The following is a 20,386-nucleotide window of genomic DNA, read 5'->3' as shown; positions in this document are numbered from 1 at the left end:
ATACTGTGGGCTAAAGGGTTTGTTCCTGTGCTGTTCTGTGTTGTATTGGTGGATGTGTTTGAGCCAGCTGGTGATGATGCGTAAATAGAATGGAGGAGTACCGACATTGTCATTCTCAAAATACTTTATTGGATGTAAAGTGCTTGGTAAAATCCTGACTCTGTGAGAAGATGTTTCTCTCGCTCTCTCTCGCCCTCTCTATTATCTGCAACCATTTCGAGGTAATTTAGAGAATGAATTCTGGATGTAATATTAAGTTATTTTGTGCAAAACGGACTGACGGGATCCCCCTACAACTGAGCTCGCCAGCGTTCCGTGTGTTATGTAGGGGAAATAGAAATGTGTTTTGACAGGAGTGAAACCAATAGTGTGGAAAACTCCGCTAATCCGGAGCGCCATCACGAGGGTGTCGGACTATTGGAGTTTGTCTGCATTTTGGACCCGAACCCTTTCCTCGCCAATCTCACGGTTCCAAAGCGCCGCGGACAGGTGTGCCTGTTGCCGCTTTAACACCAACTATTAAAGAGGGGGTGCGATTCACCCCCGGAGGCGCGGGGCAAAGGCGATCTGGTTTAATAGAGGCGCCTGGACAGTGACTGTAACAGCGGCTCTCCCGGCGCAGGAGTTGCTTGTTCCCATTGGCTTGACAGCACGAAGCGCGGATGAATGGTGTTGGAGGGTTTGGGAGGGAGGGGAGTCGGCGAGGGCCCGCACTCTTTAAATGCAAAATAAAAACCGGATCAGATGTGAGAGCAGCCGGCAGCCGAGCAGGTTGAGGTAGCGCCACGGGATCAAGGACACAGACCCTCGCTGGACACAGTGGGCGAGGAGGACAGTGTGCCGAGGGAGGAAGGAGGTTTGGGGACAGAGGTCCTTGCGGCACCTGAGCGAGGGACGGGAAGGTGAGCTAGAGGCAGGATGGTGCCGGAGGAGTGGAAGGCGCAGGTCCAGCCGGCGCTACTGCTCTCCCTCGCCCTGCTCCTGTGCCTGGAGATTTGCTGGTGCCTCTGGCGCCGGGACAAGGGTCGTCGCCGCCCACCGGGACCCTTCGCCTGGCCGCTGGTGGGCAACGCCATGCAGCTGGGCAAGTCTCCGCACCTCACCTTCAGCAGGATGGCCCGGCGCTACGGCGACCTCTTCCAGATCCGCCTGGGCGGCAGAGACATCGTGGTGCTGAACGGCGAGGCGACCATCCGCCAGGCTCTGCTGCAGCACAGCGCAAAGTTCGCCGGGCGGCCGGACTTCGCCTCTTTCCGCCTGGTGTCCGGTGGCAAGAGCATGGCCTTCGGCCAGTACAACGTCCAGTGGAAGGTCCACCGCCGCCTGGCACTGTCTGCCGTGCGCTCCTTCTCCACGGCCGATGCCCGGGCTCGCCATGTCCTCGAGTACCACGTCCAGGGGGAGGCTCGCCAGTTGCTGCGGGTCTTCCTGCGCCTGGGCGCGGACGGCCAACACTTCCAGCCCTGCCCCGAGTTGACGGTGGCAGCCGCCAACGTGATGTGCGCTCTGTGCTTCGGGCGCCGCTACAGCCACGATGACCAGGAGTTCAGGCGGCTGCTGGGCAGGACCTACCGCTTCGGGCGCACGGTGGGAGCCGGCAGCCTGGTGGATGTCATGCCCTGGCTCCAATCCTTCCCCAACCCGGTGCGTAGCCTCTACCGAGACTTCCAGCAGCTCAACCGCGAGTTCTTCGAGTTCGTCCGCAGTAAAGTCGAGCAGCACCGGCGAACCTACCACCCGGGGACCACCCGGGACATGAGCGACGCTTTCATCCACGCACTGGACGGGGACAAGCTGGCGCAGGAGGGTCTCAGCCCGGAACACGCCGAGGGCTCGGTCACCGACATCCTGGGTGCCAGCCAGGACACCACGTCCACCGCCCTGAGTTGGATCCTCTTCCACTTGATCCAGTTCCCGCAGCTCCAGGCCAAGCTCCAGCGGGACATCGACCAGGTGGTTGGCAGGGACCGGCTGCCCAGAGCCCAGGACAAAGCTCGCCTGCCATTCCTGGAGGCTTTCCTGTACGAGATCATGCGCTTCACCAGCTTCGTCCCGATGACCATCCCTCACGCCACCACCTCGCCCGTGGACATCAACGGGTACCACATCCCCCAGGACACGGTGGTCTTCATCAACCAGTGGTCGGTCAACCACGACTGCGACAAGTGGAAGGACCCCGGCACCTTCCAACCCGGGCGCTTCCTCAACGCGGACGGCTCCATCAACAAGGACCTGACCAGCAGCGTCATGATCTTCTCGGTGGGCAAGAGGAGATGCATCGGGGAGCAGCTGTCCAAGATCCAGATCTTCCTCTTCACCGCCATCCTCGTCCACCAGTGCACCTTCGAAGCGAATCCCGCGGAGAAGCTGAGCATGGACTGTCACTACGGACTGACCGTCAAGCCTGTGTCCTTTACCGTGCTGGTCCGACTCCGGGACAAGTTTGTGCAGGAGACGGCTGAGGCAGACGGAGACGGGCAGCCCAGTGAGACGACTGCCTGCCGGACAGCTACCACGCTTCACACACAGTCTTAAATCGCCCTGCCTCGCGTTAACAGGCAGCCTGCAGTTGACTTTAAATGAACACTATAAAATGTTTGATCCGAGCCAAATACTCGTAAAGAGAACTCACGCGTTAATCGCCCCCTTTTAACACGTTAAAAAATGTCACATTATTTGTACCGGGATTTTATATCGAAGGGGTTCACACTGTTTTTAAATCAACTGTTTCCGAAACCCATTTTAAAATGTTCTTGAAAAAGACACCAAGGGCTGGAGTAACTCAGTGGGCTCGGCAGCATCCCTGGCGAACATAGACAGGCGACGTTTCGGGTCGGGACCCTTCTTTAGACCATGTTTCTACCACTTTTTCAAACATATTCCAGCTTGAGATTGGTCGCGACTCGGCGCTAAATAGATGTTGCGAGCGGCGCTGGCGCATCTCCCGATCTTCGGGAGAGAAATAATAATCTTGAGATAAAATCAGTTGGAAGTGGAAGTTTTGCCTGAGTTCGTACATCAAAGCTCGACCCGCGAGGCTCCAGCCCGCAAAACAAGCCGAGGAAAGGGAGCCAACGACAGAGAGAGGGAGAGAGAGAGCGGGACCCGGCGCTATGCCATCTCATTCAACAGCTCGATTGACTCGGTATTGTGAAAACAGCAGACTAAAATAATGGACTCGTTTTATTTTATGGGCTAAAAATCGCAGCGGGCTGTTAGCAGAGTTAATTTGGACAAAGAGGCTGCAAACAGTGAAGGGAGTTCCACTGATGCCTCGTCTAAAATGCACATCCCGAAAGAAAATCGAGGTGACCTGCGGGGAAAGGGACAGATGTTGGGAATCTGAAATACAAGCAACGGGCCACACTCAGCGGGTCGGGCAACATCCGTGGAAAGAGAAACCGTTAACGTTTAAGGTCTGTTCAAGAAGGAACTGCAGATGCTGGAAAATCGAAGGTAGACAAAAATGTTGGAGAAACTCAGCGGGTGCGGCAGCATCTATCGCCGTTTACGGTCAATGACCTTTCGTTGAACCATTCAATCGAAAGGGTATGAACCCCGTTTATCTCTGTATCAGAGTCTTATCTCTGTGTTTTTCCTTGAATAAACAGTGTGGGGCGGCACAGACATGTTGCCTCACGGCGCCAGAGACCCGGGTGGGTTCGATCCTGACTACGGGTGCAACTTGAACGGAGTTTGTACGTTTGCCCTGGTTCCCTGTAGGTTTACTCCGAGTACAAACCTTTGTGCAGGTTTGTAGATTAATTGGCTTTTGTAAAATGTCCCTAGTGTGAAGGATGCGGAACTCGGCGCGAACTACGTTGTATCTCTAAACTAAAACTAAACTGGACTGAGCCCCAACCCCTACACACTGGCATCCCGTGATATCATTATATGCAACTGACAGTCGCTCAATATTGTACGTGGAGGTGTCCGGGGCTATCTCCCCCCGGGTGCAATTTCACGGGGTTTATCAGGGAGCACAACAAGCAAATGGGCCCATTATTTCCCACATATAAAGTGCTGGAGGAACTCAATGAGCCAGCCAGCAGCTGGAAGGGGATGGGACAGGCGACGTTTCGAGTTGGATACATCTTCAGACTGTACAAAGACCCTGACCAGAAGCATCCAATCCGTCCCCAGATGCTGCCTGATCTCTTAGCTCCTCCACAACTGTGCGGCGAGCTCAGATTCCAGCATCCGCAGTTACTCCGTGTAACTGTCAGCATCCCTGCTGACATAATGCGTAAATAGTTCACTTAAAGCTTAAACTCGTATTAACATAACATATTTCTTCAATGTAAGATTTTTAGTATCTGACTGGATGCACAAATTCAGTGGTGCAGCACTGACATGTCAGTTGTGATGACATTCGGTAGTAAGAGATGCAAAGTGATAGCAACATCTGCATTGTATGTGCCTCTATTCTGGGAGATTGGGGGTGCGATCAGTCCAGATAGAAATGTATTTGTAATATTTTTAAAGGGAGCATATTGCGTTCTGTGTGGGATGGCTGGCTGCCTCGTGAGTTGCTCCAGCACTTTGTGTCTATTACATATATCACTCTGTGCTGGGTGATATTTCCGTTTGTATTCAGTGTATTAAGTAATTAATCTCACAATTCCAAGTTTCCCTAAAATTTATATTTAAATTTACAATGATTTTCTGCTTGGCCTTTTTGGAGATGATGTCTTAATTAACATAATTTGATTACTGGAGGAACTCCAGGACTTTGTTTCTTTTTTGGTAAACCACGAACTGCAGTTCCTTGTTTCTTCATGATTTAATTGCAGTAGTGTAACTAACAATTCAGGTGTTTGAAGGTATAAATGGGCTCATATTAACTATCTTCATGCCACCTGCAAACCTGTTTAAATCTGTGTTCAAGAAGGAACTGCAGATGCTGGAAAATCGAAGGTACACAAAAAATGCTGGAGAAACTCAGCGGGTGCAGTAGCATCTATGAAATCCTTCTTCAGACTGATAGGGGGTGGGGGGGGGGGGGGGGGGGGGGGAGAAGGAATAAAAAGGGGAGGAGGAGGAGCCCGAGGGCGGGGGGATGGGAGGAGACAGCTCGAGGGTTAAGGAAGGGGAGGAGACAGCAAGGGCTAGCAAAATTGGGAGAATTCAATGTTCATGCCATCCGGCCGCAAGGTACCCAGGCGGAATATGAGGTGCTGTTCCTCCAATTTCCAGTGTTGCTCACTCTGGCAATGGAGGAGACCCAGGACAGAGAGGTCAGATTGGGAATGGGAGGGGGAGTTGAAGTGCTGAGCCACCGGGAGTTCAGGTAGGTTCTTGCAGACTGAGCGGGGGTGTTCGACGAAATGATCGCCCAACCTCCGCTTAGTCTCCCCGATGTAAATCAGCTGGCATCTAGAGCAGCGGATGCAGTAGATGAGGTTGGAGGAGATACAGGTGAACCTTTGTCGCACCTGGAACGACTGCTTGGGTCCTTGAATGGAGTCGAGGGAGGAGGTAAAGGGACAGGTGTTGCATTTCTTGCGGTTGCAATGGAAAGTGCCCGGGGAGGGGGTGGTACGGGAGGGAAGGGAAGAATTGACAAGGGAGTTGCGGAGGGAGCGGTCTTTGCGGAAGGCAGACATGGGGGGAGATGGGAAGATGTGGTGAGTGGTGGGGTCACGTTGGAGGTGGCGAAAATGGCGGAGGATGATTTGTTGTATTTGCCGGCTGGTGGGGTGAAAGGTGAGGACTAGGGGGACTCTGCCCTTATTGCGAGTGCGGGGATGGGGAGAGAGAGCAGTGTTGCGGGGTATGGGAGAGACCCTGGTGCGAGACTCATCTATGGTGGAGGAGGGGAATCCCCGTTCCCTGAAGAGCGAGGACATTTCCGATGCCCTGGTGTGGAACGTCTCATCCTGGGAGCAGATGCGGCGTAGACAGAGGAATTGGGAGTAGGGGATGGAGTCCTTACAGGGGGCAGGGTGGGAAGACGTGTAGTCCAGATAGCCATGTGAGTCAGTGGGTTTGTAGTGTATGTCGGTCAGAAGGCTATCCCCTGTGAGGGTTTAAATCTGTGTTTCTTTCTGTTCTTTCTGTTCAACTTTGCATTTAGTCACACCGTTTATTTGATTACCAGATTAGATTCATATTAATTGCTATGTATGTTTCATTTAATTGTCACTGAATCTCACCATGTGTAAATTATTTTACTGAATGTACTCTACAGTATTACTACCACTGTGAACATTAATAACACAAATGTATTTTTATATCGCATTCTTGAGTGTGTGTTCAAATTATTCGCTAATTCCAAAGACCAGGCAGATTTTTTAGGTTAATTGCCACTAGCGTATAGGATATGAAGCTGGGATAATCTAGAACTAGTGTACGGGTGATCGATGGTTGGCATGGACTCGACGGGCCAAAGGGCCTGTTTCCACACTGTATCTCTAAACTTTAAACTAAATTCTTTATGTTTCTGCTGAGCTGAATAATGTTAGCAGTGAAAAGCAAGAGCCTAACTTTTTTTAAAGGTTTGTTTTTCTATAACTGACTATAATCAGCAACATCTCTTGTTAGTTAGATGGGTCATTGGTTTCATGGGTCAATAGTTCTGTAAATCATCTACACTGCTAGCTGTGTCCCAAATGATACAGTTGGATTCCCTGTATTTTGGCTGACCTTTGCTGGTATTACAAATGGCTAACATGAAGCAGTGAGGATTCCCACCCAGTATTGCCACTCAATGCTCTCAGTTCACTGGCATTGATGTCAGGGCATAATCTGATTCAATTGCGACATATTCCAATGCCTTCACATGTTTACATTCCAACATTTACAGTGAAAAGTTTTATGCAAAGAGTGACCTCTATTGAGAGGAGATTTTCTTTGAATTTGCAATTTCAATCCACGAAGAGTCACTACAGAATTCAAGAGGTCTCAAAATCGTATAACATGACATAAATAAGCCCTTCGTTCGTGCTGACCATCGAACAAGCATTGACACCAATATTCTACATGAAACCATTTTATTTTTCCCACAATTGTTTAATTTATCACATATTTATCCCATCCAATCTCTGCTGACGCCCAGAGCAATCACATTTGATTTCTAACCTATTCATTCAATATTCCCATCGAATCTGTCCATATTTTATCATTACTTTCCTCTGCAATGGGAGTAAATTAACCTACTAAACCTACCAAACTACACATCTTTTGCAACGTGGAAGGAAACAGGAGAGCCTTGGGGAAATCCATAGGCACACAGGGAGATTGTGCAAACTCCACACAGACAGTTCAGGATTAAACCCAGGTTACTGAAGTGTGAACAAATAGCTGCACCATTGTGGCAGGTGAGAAAGGTTTTTCTGTAAAGGTTTTTCGGTAATTGCTATAACAATATTATTTGACATGGTTTACAAGCAGGTCTGAGAACATTCAGCTCTCTCATATATTTGTAAAAAGCTTAGAGGCCCCTTGAGTCTGCCCAGATGTAATCCCACTCCTCTACTCTAATATCCGTTTGCTTCAAACAAATATCTAACTTGCAAATATGATGTAAGGTAGTAGAATATAGAACTGGACAGTACGGGAACAGGCCCTTCGGCCACAATTTCTATGCCGAACATGATGCCAAATTAAACTCATGTCTCTTCTGTGTGCATGTGATCCAATTATCTCCACTCCCTGCATAAACATGCGTCTATCCAAAAGCCTCTTAGATGCCACCATCATATCTGCCTCAACTACCACCAGCGGATTCCAGACACCCGCCACTCTTGGTGTAAAAAACACTTGCTCCTTTAAACTTTGCTCCTCTCACAGTCAAGCTATGCCCACTAGTCTTTGTCATGTCCACCCTGCGAACGAGGCTTCTGATTGTCAGGATAATATACTATTGCAGATCGCTAATAAATTAGCATTTTCTGGAAATCTCTCCAATATCTCTTTGTATCAACAATTACATATCCATGTACATATCTGCACTCTTTCCTGCAGCTTTATCCTCCGTCCACAATGGAGTACAGAGTACTCGGAATGCAGGTAAGGTCTGACACAAACTCAACAATACCTCCTAGCTTCCATAATCTACACCCCCTACCCCCCCCCCCCCCCCCCCCCCCCCCCCCCCCCCCCCCAAGCTCTATTGCATCTTTAATAATCTTTGTAACTACAGACAAAGGTATTTTGCTCCCCCTTTATACATTCTTTCTCTGTTTTTAATCACTACATTTAAATACATTGCCTTCTTCTGTCGCATTAGGGCACGTGATAGGAGCAGAATTAGGCCATTTGGCCCATCAAGTCTGCTCCACCATTCAATTATGGCTGATCTATCTCTCCATCCTAACCCCATTCTCTTGCCTTCTCCCCATAACCCGACACCCATACTAATCAAGAATCAATCTCTGCCTTAAAAATATCCATTGACTTGGCCACCACAGCCAAGAGTAAATAAGCAATTTGCAATTGTAAAGAGTTCCTCAGATTCACCACACTCTGACTAAAGATATTCTTCCTCATCTCCTTCCTAAAGGAACGTGCTTTAATTCCGAGGCTATGACCTTTAGTCCTAGACTCTCCCACAAGTGGAAACATCCTTTCTACATCCACTCTATCCAAGCCTTTCACAACTCGTTATGTTTCAATGAGGTCACCTCTCATCCTTCTAAACTCCAGCGAGTACAGTCCCAGTGCCGTCAAACACTCATCATATGTTATCCCACTCATTCCTGGGACCATTCTTGTAAACCTCCTCTGAACCCTTTCCAAAGCCAGCACATCATTCCTCAGATATGGTGCCAAACTACACTTTAATTTATCAGCCTATCAGACTGGAACACAGCCGCCTCCACACTTCGTTAAGTCAAACTTCTAACTTTCATTTGACATCATTATCAAATTTCATATTGTGAAAGTTGATGAACTTTGTGAAACATTGGTGTAATCCTCAATGATTTATACTCTAATTTCTGCCTTTGCAAATTATGAGAAAAACTTGCAACGAGAGTAGGATTATATCAATGATTTGTTTTGAGTTTACAAATGTAACAGAAGCACTGTTTACCATCTGCAGTATCACTGCACAGTTCAGTGAGGAACTTCAGTTCTTATTTTGAGCTTTTGAGCACGGACAGCAAGTTGAATTGGCAAATGGTTGAAAAATGTACAATTGTTGACATTTATGTAGAATTGTTGACTTAATTGCTGCACAATGTTTTATTGGGCATGTTAACTCAGAGTCACGGAAACATCTGCAACTGACGGATCAAGAACATCACTTCAGACTACTTATCATGCTTTCCTTCCCAGAAGGCAGGTTGGCAGAAACGGCCAACTCCAAAGCTGAGACTAAATGAGGGAGAATTGTGGTTAACTCAAGGAAGCAATGTTTTTAATTCTGCTGGACCCAGTCCTTAATTTGTTCTGTCTTTTACCCCCTGTCCCATTGTCTGCATGCAAGCATACTGGTCCCCTTCCCTCATCAACCGTGTTGTTTCTGGCTTTAGGTTCATTCACATAACATCTAACACACGACAAGTGTTTCACACTTTGGAGGTTGTGCAAGAGTCTTATTGTCATATATTGTGGGTCATTGAATTCACAGGATACAGTGATCTAATCAATCTCCCACAGCATCCTTATGAAGCTGCATCTTCATTTACAAGTATAACTGCACATATTCACCGCTGGCAGACAGAAATCCATAGGGTCGACATGCAAGCTGGGTGCAACAGTGATTGCGATAGTTTTTATACAAATCGTTTATTTGTAACTATCCTCCACATTGAATCTTCGCACTGAAATTATCTTGTTTTTTATTAGACGTTTCTGCAGTTTCTGTTTCGACAGTATCCAATTTACATTTGAAAACAATGGATGATTCCATCATTTTTGAGGCATTACGTTCAGATTGCGATAATCTAATACTTGAGAAATGTTCTCATCTCAGCGTGTGTTTCTTGCCAATAATTGAAAAGCAATCTAGTTACCAACCACTTGCTTGTAAAACATTCTGTTTCTATCCACTCGAATATATAAATCAAAGTCATCGCTTCAGTCCTGTCTTTGAACATTATGATATTGTAAACAAGAGATTCACACGATATGTAATCCAAGATCATCTTTAATCGTTATGCAAACTATAGCAGGTCAGTAGATCGTTAGTTGTCAGAGCATCCTGACTGCTTCCAGAACTGAGCAGTGTAGGAAGTGGGTGTTAATATAAATGATACAGTAAGGTGGGGTTAGTGATGCTAACCTATTATGATTGGTTGTCATGCATAAACCAATCTACTGATATACTGTCATCATTAGTCGTCCATATGCAGGGCGTGGATTCAGCAGCCAGTTGAACTCTGCCAATCCAACTGGGGTTGAGTTGCTAGCATCTATGTTCTTTCATAAGACCATAGGGTCATAAGTGATAGGAGTAGAATTAGGTCATTCGGCCAATCAATTCTATTCCGCCATTCAATCATGGCTGATCTATCTCTCCCCCCTAACCAAATTATCCTGCCTACTTCCCATAACCTCTGACACCTGTACTAATCAAGAATCTATCTATCCCTACCTTAAATATGTCCACTGACTTTGCCTCCACAGCCTTCTGTGGCAAAGAATTCCACAGATTCACCACCCTCTGACTAAAGAAATTCCTCATCTTCTTCCTAAAAGAACATCCTTTAATTCTGAGGCTATCACCTCTAGTACTAGACTCTCGCACTAGTGGAAACGTCATTTCCACATCCACTCTATCCAAGCCTTTCACTATTCTGTACGTTTTAATGATGTACCTCCTCTATCTTCCAAACTCCAGCGAATATAGTCCCAGTGTCATCAAACGCTCATCATATGTCATCCTTTGTTTAGTAACCGGAGGAATGTCTGGCTTGTACTCATCTTCCTGGTTCATAGCTTGTGGCATTGCACCAAAGGTAGACACAAAATGCTGGAGTAACTCGGCGGGACAGGCAGCATCTCTGGAAAGAAGGAATGGGTGACGTTTCGGGTCGAGACCCTTCTTCAGGCATTGCACCAATCCATTCTGGTACTCAATAAGTGCAAACATCTTCATGGTGGTATAGCAGGGACAAGGGAAAATATCACTAAGGTATTTCCATAGATTTAAAATATAATTAACAAATAGCTCAATTGTGCAAAATGGTGTGAGTTAACTTTCCACAGTACAAAATATTGAAAGAAGGTAAACCTCCAATTTGAGAAAGTGCTTTAATTAATTTAGAAACAAGTACTTATTGCTTTCTTTGAGAATCTGCTGGGCTGTAACTTCAAGTTATGGTGACTGATATGTACACCATTCAGGCGGATCATTCTCATAGGCTTAGGTACTGAGGATAAAACCTATAGTTCTATGGATAAGGTCTTTAGTTTTGTAGAAAAATGATAAGAATGAAATTGTTAGTTGCTGCTGGAAGACTATCAGCATGGAAGAGGTGCATGGATCTGCTGAAGCCTGCAGAAGAGACTATCCACGATCAAGCATCACACACTGTAGAGGTGCTGGGGGATGCAATCAAGTGAGGTGTAACATACAGGTAAAGAATACTTTGTTATACCCACTTTTTAAAATGCATAAGTGGATATTGCCCTTGTGGTATGAAATGAGGTTGTCCTGTATATGTTTAGAAATTATTTGAATGTAGAGATGAAGATTTAAAAATGTTACCTCTCTTTACGTGAAGCTTAATGTATGCATATTTCTAATAGATATCCTGTGAAATAAATCCTTTAATTTTATATTTAATAGTGGGAATTAGCTTTATTCCCAACATATTCTTTCTTGTCCATAATGTTCCCATTGTTCAGTATTGGAGGATAATATTCGCAACCAACAGGATGTGTTGAGGTGTTTAAGAAGGAACTGCAGATGCTGGAAAATCGAAGGAAGACAAAAGTGCTGGAGAAACTCAGCAGGTGCAGCAGCATCTATGGAGCGAAGGAAATAGGGAAGAAGTAGGGATACAATGTGGCAGGAGTCTAAATGTGGCTCAAATTCAGCTATCAACATGCCTCTTATCTTTTATAAATTATCTGAAGAAGGGTTTCGGCCCGAAATGTTGCCTATTTCCTTCACTCCATAGATGCTGCTGCACCCTCTGAGTTTCTCCAACACTTTTGTTTACCCAGGATGTGTTGAGGTAAACTGTTCAACACAGGACAACATTGGCATCCAATTAGATGAGTTGAAATGGTATTCAAGTTGGAGAGCAGCATTCTCAACCAACAGGATGAGTTGGGACAAACTGTTCAATATTGAAGAGAAATATTCTCACCAAAGTCTCCAACTTTGGTGGGCTGGATCTTCATCCAATACAATGGGTTGTGACAAAGTGTTCAACATAGAGGGCAGTAACCTCATCCAATGGGATGAGTTGAGACAAAGTATTCCACAAGGAGGGCAGCATCCTTCAATAGTTACAACAATGAAAATCTCCCATTTGGAAAGCATCTTTTACAGGATGATGGGGAATATGTGGTCATTTCTTGTGGTTGAGTTCTGGGAGTTCGAGGGCCTCTGCGTCTTCAGGAAGTTGATGTGGTGTGGGTAGGAGTGGGAGGGTTGGGAATGGTATGGAATTCAACTTTGTAACCTGCTATTGAACAAGGGGAACCTGGATATCAGTCCGGGCTGAAAAGAAGATAAATTAGGCAGTATTTGTCAGGCAACACTGGTGATGGCTGCTGGTTCACACAGACACAGAGGTCCATTACTTTCCAGCATATTACAAAAAATCTATCCATTAAGTTATCAGAGTGTGTGTGTTCCAAACGTAAACTTAATTAAATTTATTTCCCGAAGAAAATTGGGATGGGATGTTTCCAAAGTGTAGAGTGAAATGTGGACAGCAGGGGGCAGCAGTGGGCTGCAGTATCATCACTAGGCAGATAAAGAGTGCAGGTGGTGAAGAAGGCATGTTGATAGCTGAATTTGAACCACATTCAGACTCCTGTCACATTGTAAACTGCAACACTAGATGTGAGCTCACACATATTGAAATAAATAATCTGTCAGCAAAACAAAAATAAAGCACAATTACATTTTGTCCATTCAATTCCAGAATGACCAATTTTCCTGAAATTCCAGCAGTTAAAAAATATTTTGAAGAGGAGGTCTCACCTCAAATCACCATCAAATATTGACCCTCTACACTGATCCCAGTAATTGAATCTCCTCTATATCCCCAGTGAACATTAGTTCTCTGCAGCAGAACCCATTAAACATTAGTTATCATCTCCATATTCCCAAAAAACGTGAGGTCACTACCAGACTCCGTGAATTATAAAAACCGCAGTCCCCATTAAACATCAACCTCTGACCCCCAGAACCTAATGAAACATCACCTTTACTGTTGGACTATGCTAAAAAGATTTGCATTTATTCAGTTTAATTTAGTTTAATTATTGTCACGTGTACCGAAGCTTTTGTCTGCGTGCTATCCAGTCAGAGAAAAGACATTGATTACAATCTATGTCCACAGTGCCAAGATAAAAGGTAAAGGTACACAATTTGGAGCAAGGTAAAGTCCAATTAAAGATAGTTTAAATATTTTCAATGAGGTACACTTAATAGACATATTTTATCTTATCATATAGAGGTGTATAAAATGAGAGGAATAGATCGGGTTGATGCACAGAGTCTCTTGCCCAGAGGAATCAAGGACCAGAGGACAAAGGTTCAAAGTGAAAGGGAAATGAATTAATAGGAATCTGAGGGGTAACTTTTTCACACAGTGGGTGGTGGGTGTATGGAACAAGCTGCCAGAGGACGTAGGACTATTCCAACGTTTAAGAAACAGTTAGACAAGTACATGGCTAGGATAGGTTTGGAGAGAAATGGACCAAACGCGGGTAGATGGGACGTGTAGCTGGGACATGTTGGCCAGTGTGTGCAAGTTGGGCCGAAGGGCCTGTTTCCACACTGGATCACTCTATGACTCTATTTTGATACATGGATAGGACAGGTATAGTGGGATGTGGACCAAACGTGTGTAGGTGGGACTAGTATAGATGGGGCATCTTGGTCGCCATGGGCAAGTTGGGCTGAAGAGTCATACAAGAGCATTCTGTGCTGTATGACTCTTTGACTATGACTCCAGAAATACCTCCTCCACAGTACTATTGCTAAATTGGTTTGAGCAATCTTTATCTAGATTAGTCACCCATGTATATATTTGTTCCCTTCTTACAAGCACCTCTAATTTCCTATTCAGTTATTTCCATTACAATGCTACCGTTGTTTAGGTGTTAAACATAACCCTCACCTGTATTTTCCATCCTGGGCTGTAACATTAAGATACTAATGTCCAGGTAATCTGTTTCAATTAATTTATGTTTAAGTATTGACCAGCACACTGAGGATATTATTCAGGCCACGTGAATGAAACACTGGGCATTCCTTGAATAATTTATTGTGATCTCTCTTGTTACCCTTGAAGGTAAGGCAGAATATCTCTAGATCAGCTGTTCTACATCACATTAATGCCATGGATCTTCTAGGTTCACCAATTTAATGTACCTTCAGAAATAGCCATATTGGACAGTCAGTTTAGCCTTGCGTACTTAAACCATAATCTTAGAAGCAAGAATGCTATCAGTAACTTTCAAATATTCGTTTTATCCCTGCTCTCTGGAGCTGCCAGTGCTTGGAAATATCTGGGTGAGAAACTTCACAAATAGTAGGGTTGCAAGCCCAAATGGAGTCTCAACATCAGCAGATAGGGTTGTCTATGGATCACATCACTATAATAAATTATCTGGTCTTCACTGCACAATTAGGAGGGAAGAGGGAATTAGGAGCAACACTAGCAAGTTTGCGGATGACACAAAGCTGGGTGGCAGTGTGAACTGTGAAGAGGATGTTAGGAGGTTGCAGGGTGATCTGGACAGGTTGAGGGAGTGGGCAGATACGTGGCAGATGCAGTATAATATAGATAATTATGAGGTTATCCACTTTGGCAGCAAAAATAAGGGGGTAGATTATTATCTCAATGGGGTTACGTTAGGCAAGGGGGAGGTGCAGCGAGACCTGGGCGTCCTTGTACACCAGTCACTGAAAGTTGGCGTGCAGGTACAGCAGGCAGTGAAGAAAGCTAATGTTGGCCTTCATAACAAGAGGATTTCAGTATAGGAGTAAAGAGGTTCTTCTGCAGTTGTATAGGGCTCTGGTGAGACCACATCTGGAGTATTGTGTCCAATTTTGGTCTCCGAATTTGAGGAAGGACATCCTTGCGGGCATTGAGGAAGGTCCCTAGGGGGCGCCATCCAGTTGGGTATGGCTGCCCAGCCTGCAGCTGTCTGCCTTTTCACTTCTTTCTTTTATTTTTAGTGTTTTGTTTGGAGGTCTATTTTTTATGTGGGGGGTGGGTGGGGGTAAGGGAAAACTGCTTTTCCTGGTCCCTACCAGGTCAGAGAAGCAGCTTTTCTCTGGGCAACGGGTCTGGAGCGGCGTTTCCTGAGGGGACCGGCCAGAACCACGGCTTCGATGGCGGCACAGCGCTGGAGCGCTATTGCGCAGCGGAGCAGGCGATGCCTTGCCTGGGTCGCCGTGCTGGGGCTCCGGAATGCTGAGTATTCCGGAGCCCCAGCTTCCGGTGGCGCTGGTGCCAGCAGCCTCCACCTACAGCCCGGTATCTTTTTGTTTTTTTGTTTATTTTGTTATGTTAAAAGTGTATTTTTTTGTGTTTTTATGTGGGGGAAGAGGGCACGGTGCGGGGCGTACCGTCCTTCAGCCGCTTCCTGGTGAGGACGCGACTATTATTCGAGTCGCGTCCTCCCCCCCCCCCCCACAGCGGCCTACCTACCTGGATTGGCGCGGCCTTTCCTGCCGGGATCGACCGGAGCTCCAGCAGCGGTGGGACAGCGCTGGAACATCGCGGGGCTGGCGATGCCTTACCGGGGGTCGCCGTCTGGAGCCCGGAGTGCTGGACCTGCTGCACCAACATCAAGGAGCTGCGGTTTGCAGAGCTCCCAACGCGGGCGGCGCTGATGGACAGCGCGGGGTCCTGTGACTCTGCCCAGCTCGGCCTGTGGACTCAGGAGCGGCAGACTCCGGCAGCGGGAGGCGGCTGATCAGAAGGTCCGGGCCGCTGAGGAGGAAGATGCTCACCGTCGGGGCTCGGCGTCAGCGTTCCACCAGCCCGGCGTGAGGGCCTGAACATCGGGTCACCCGGGGCGGCGACTGCAGGTGCTCGGAAGGCCCCGACTACGGATGGACACGGAGGGGAGGCTGGCTGGACTATGGTGCCGTCCTCACCTGGGTGCCATTTATGTTATGTTGTGTTGTGGACTTTTTGTGTTTGTGCTTTTGTTAAATTTTTAATTCAATTTCAATTTTTTTTTTTTAATATGTTTTATTATTTATTTATTATTTATTTTTATTATTTTTCTTGTGATTTTTTTTAACGATACTGCTGTACGGGAAATTCATTTCGTTGTCTCAAAGTGAGGCAACGACAATAAAATTTGAATACAAGAATACAAGAACATCGTGGAGATGCGGGTCTGTGGAGCGGCCAGCCGCGGGCGGCGGCGCTGACTTTAACATCGGGAGCCTAGGATCTCCCGGCGAGATCGCCAGTGGTGGAGCTTCGGAAGCCGCGGTCTCCAGTATGGAAGCGGCCGTTCCAGGTGTCCCAAGCCACTGAGAGGGTTCTCCCGATACCGGTGAGAAGGGCCTGAAACATCAGGCCGCTGTAGTGGCGACTCCGTAGGCCTCAATAGGCCCGACTATGGGTGGACAAGGGGATGGGGACTTAACTTTGTGCCTTCCCTCACAGTGGGAACCATTGTGGGGGGATGTTTTTATGTTTATTGTTAAATTCTTTAATGTTGTGTCTTATCTTTATTTGTGTGCTGCAATGGCAAGTCAAATTTCACTACACCAATTGGTATATGTGATAATAAATGTCCTTTGTATTGTATTGTATTGTGATTGAGGCAGTGCAGCGTAGGTTCACGAGATTGATGCCTGGGATGGCGGGACTGCCATATGAGGAAAGATTGAAAAGACTAGGCTTGTATTCACTGAAGTTTAGAAGGATGAGGGGGTGGTCTTTTAGAAACATATAAAATTATAAAAGGACTGGACAAGCTAGTCCTTTTCCCAGTGTTGGGCGAGTCCAGAACCAGGGGCCACAGTCTTAGAATAAAGGGTAACTCATTTAAGACTGAGGTGAGAAAAAACGTTTTCACCCAGTTGTGAATTTGTGGAATTCCCTGCCACAGAGGGCAGTGGAGGCCAAGTCACTGGGTGGATTTAAGAGAGAGTTAGATAGAGCTCTAGGGGCTAGTGGAATCAAAGGATATGGGGAGAAGGCAGGCATGGGTTATTGATTAGGGACGATCAGCGATGATCACAATGAATGGTGGTGGTGGCTCGAAGGGCCGAGTGGCCTCCTCCTGCACTTATTTTCTATGTTTCTATAATTAGTTCTGAGATCCGGTTCTACACTTGATTACTTTTTCCGGAATTGTGTGAAATTTCCAGTATTAAAATTGAGTTTTATTAGATAACGGTTTGAGGACTCCTAGATTAGGTGATCGGAATGTTTTTTTGCATATTGTAGGGAAGGATGAGCAGAGGTTTCCTTCTCAACTTTAATATCTCAGAGGCAAAAGCTTTTACTCCCCTGAGTATTTTTTTCATCAAAGTGTTTACTCATGGCACAATTATATAGCTGACTTCCTTGGTTGAAGTATTGCTGGAATTGTAATCCCGCGGTAAATGACTTTTTTGGCCACATTCCCTGGAACAGTCTCGAGATGCAGTAGAATGAGGGGAAAAGTCCTCACTCCCACTGGCAGTGCATTCCACTTCAGTGTCGTCCAATCATTTCACACCAGATTGGATACATCAGCACACAATGTTGACTTTGGCTAAGGTCAGGAGCTCATGAAGTTGGGAGATGGAGTGCGTGGGAGGGTGGGGGGGGTGGGGGAAGGGGGGTTTGTAAAGAGCCGGAAATTATGCACAAGGAAGGGTACAGTGCCGGTTATCTGGTTACTTATAAAATTGATCTTGGCAAGCATTGGAGTGAGATGAATTAAAAATTTGTAAAGCCAGAGAAAATAACAATCGTTTTAAATAGTCAGAAGATGATATATCTAAGGATACATGACAAGTTCTCCAATCTTAAATTGATGGATGTACTTTGTGCTTTGGAGCACAGATTTAACTAAATGAATGGTGGACATAGGGTCTGGAGGTTTTAATAGTCTCTCTCGCTCGCATATTGAATTACATCTGACCCCAACTGAGCACCAGGCGAGATGCCATTGGGAAAAAATAGAATAAACAAATAAACAGGTTTCAAAGATATAACATTGCATGTCAATTGCTTGTCCATGTAAGAAAGGACTGGCTGCCAGGGCTTCATATTATTTCCCAGCATTGCTGGCCCTCATTAAAAACCAGATTGGATTATAATTGATATAATCTGTGCAGGGGAAATCTGATATAATCCAAAACCCATTATCACACTGTAGTTGCACCTTACTGGAGATGGTCTTTATGTGGCATTGCTGTAGGTTTTGTTGATGTGCTTGTCCTCAAGAATATTTTGTTCTGTAACTTGCTTAATGTTTAAGGCTGTGGACAAAGATACGTTTGAGTAAATGCCAGGATCAATTAAATCTATTATGACGATGCAAGAACCAGAATTTCTGTGGAGAAAAAGTAAAATCAAAGTAGATTATGAAGGAAAATAAATAAAGTAAGATTAAATTGAGGAAAATGAAAGAAAATAAAATGGAACTCTTTTAAAAATATTGACAAATATAATGCACTAAGTGCAAGATTGAAATAATTGTTCAATTTCTGGGCCAGAGCTTAATCAGTATTGTATTTGTGACTACCAAGTTGTTAAAACATTACTTTGAAGCTAATTACCAGACATTTTGCGCTGTGTGATGTATAAACAAACTGAATGATGAATGAATGAATGAATGCTTTATTATCACATGTGATAAGTCACAGTGAAATTCTTTGCTTGCATACCCAAGGTATGCAAATAATCACCACATAAAGGGCATTGACAAAGTTACAAAGTAGCTTGCGCCAGGTCCACTTTTGTTTCCCCCACCCCCTTCCCTTCCTCTCACAGCGGTCATCCCACGCCGGGTCCTTCAACTCACACGTGGCCCGTCCTTGCCCTCCATGACCTCCGACCCCGACCAGCACCCTCATCGACTGCCGCACCAACCTCTTCCAAGACCACCGCCGGGTCCCCTCCTGTGCCTCTGCGGCACCTACCCTGGCCCCAGGTGCAGCGGTCGGCCATGGGCTCTGTCGACCCAGGCTCCGTTGGCTGCGAGTCTCCCCACCTAGAGCTCATTCTTACAGACAGTGGGTAGATGAGGGATGACAGGCTGCTTATGTGAAGAAAATGACAGAGCAGTCTAAATCAACAAGTTCTGGATATTCACAACTTACAATATAGATCCCCTGAATTTGCTGGCTACTATGAAGATTAATAAGAGCACGCATCAGTTACACACAGTTATTTTTTCAATAAATTTGAGCCCATGAGTTATAGGCAGATATATAGATTCCAAAGTGGTTTGGGACAGTCTGAGATTTCCTGGAGGGATGACCAGGTAAGGAGGTAAAGGGAAGGCAGTTATACAAGGGGGCAAAAGAGACAGAATAATCCATGCTGCCACACCCATCCCAGGGAAATGATTCTGTGAAAACAACCTTGTCGCAAAAGCTGAAAGTTACTCCAAACTCTGGCTGTACAAACAGCAAGATTTAGAAAAAAGGGAAATACAAGTGTTTTTTTGTTTAGAAATTACTGAATGCAGTTTAATTAATACATTTCAGATCGAGGAACAATAGTTTATATTATCATTAGTTTAGGAGAAGTCTTTCAAAATACATTCTGTGCCGGTGGATGGGATTACTTACACAATTTATGTTGGTTCATTTCTTCTTATTTCATCGGCCAGTCCCTTCAGAGCAAGGTAGGAGGGCTGAGGGGAAGGGAATTTACTGGAACATGTTAAGCCATCCTTTTCTAGTGAGAACTAGAGGATCATATGTGCCCGTGGTCTATCAACTCGACATATCCTTAACAAACGACAGTCATAGGCCACATCTGTTAAATATTAACACAAATCTCAACTGAACACACCACTGGGGATTATTATTAATGTACTGTAAAAAGCTGTGTAAAGGTTGAATGTTTCTTTTGCATCATCTGCAGCCCAAGGTTTTTCTGCGTACAGATTAATACATACCATGCAAACTGTATTTAGTGTTATTGATTAATACATACCATACGTACTGCTTTAGTTTAAATTACCCTCCAAGATATTACAAAGCCAAAAACTAGAGGGGTCTAAATCAGTCGCTTGTTCCAAACCAAGTACAAGATAATGATGAGTGATGACTTGTACG

The 20,386-nt window shown here is 45.6% G+C and overlaps 1 protein-coding gene and 1 long non-coding RNA gene across 2 annotated transcripts; one reads left to right on the top strand and one right to left on the bottom strand.

The window, feature by feature from the left end:
• The first annotated feature begins 396 nt into the window (after positions 1 to 396).
• Positions 397 to 4,984, top strand: LOC129700457 (cytochrome P450 1B1). The gene has a single exon (XM_055640957.1). It carries the CDS (start codon positions 919 to 921, stop codon positions 2,533 to 2,535), a length of 1,617 nt encoding a protein of 538 aa, XP_055496932.1. The 5' UTR covers positions 397 to 918; the 3' UTR covers positions 2,536 to 4,984.
• Positions 4,985 to 18,917: 13,933 nt separating this feature from the next.
• LOC129699949 (uncharacterized) lies at positions 18,918 to 20,009 on the bottom strand. Its single transcript, XR_008723966.1, has 2 exons — positions 19,895 to 20,009; positions 18,918 to 19,359 (listed from the first exon to the last, which is right to left on the bottom strand). It is a non-coding gene; the product is annotated as an uncharacterized LOC129699949 (long non-coding RNA).
• Between the last annotated feature and the right edge of the window lie 377 nt (positions 20,010 to 20,386).

The sequence above is a fragment of the Leucoraja erinacea genome, chromosome 9 (genome assembly GCF_028641065.1).
Source record: "Leucoraja erinacea ecotype New England chromosome 9, Leri_hhj_1, whole genome shotgun sequence".
Lineage (NCBI taxonomy): Eukaryota > Metazoa > Chordata > Chondrichthyes > Rajiformes > Rajidae > Leucoraja > Leucoraja erinaceus.
Note: the sequence above shows the minus strand (reverse complement) of the source record. Positions and strands in the feature narration are given on the sequence as shown.

What these genes read in the sequence shown, in the direction of transcription:
- LOC129700457 (XM_055640957.1), top strand. Translation starts at nt 919, where the DNA reads ATGGTGCCGGAGGAGTGGAAGGCGCAGGTCCAGCCGGCGCTACTGCTC.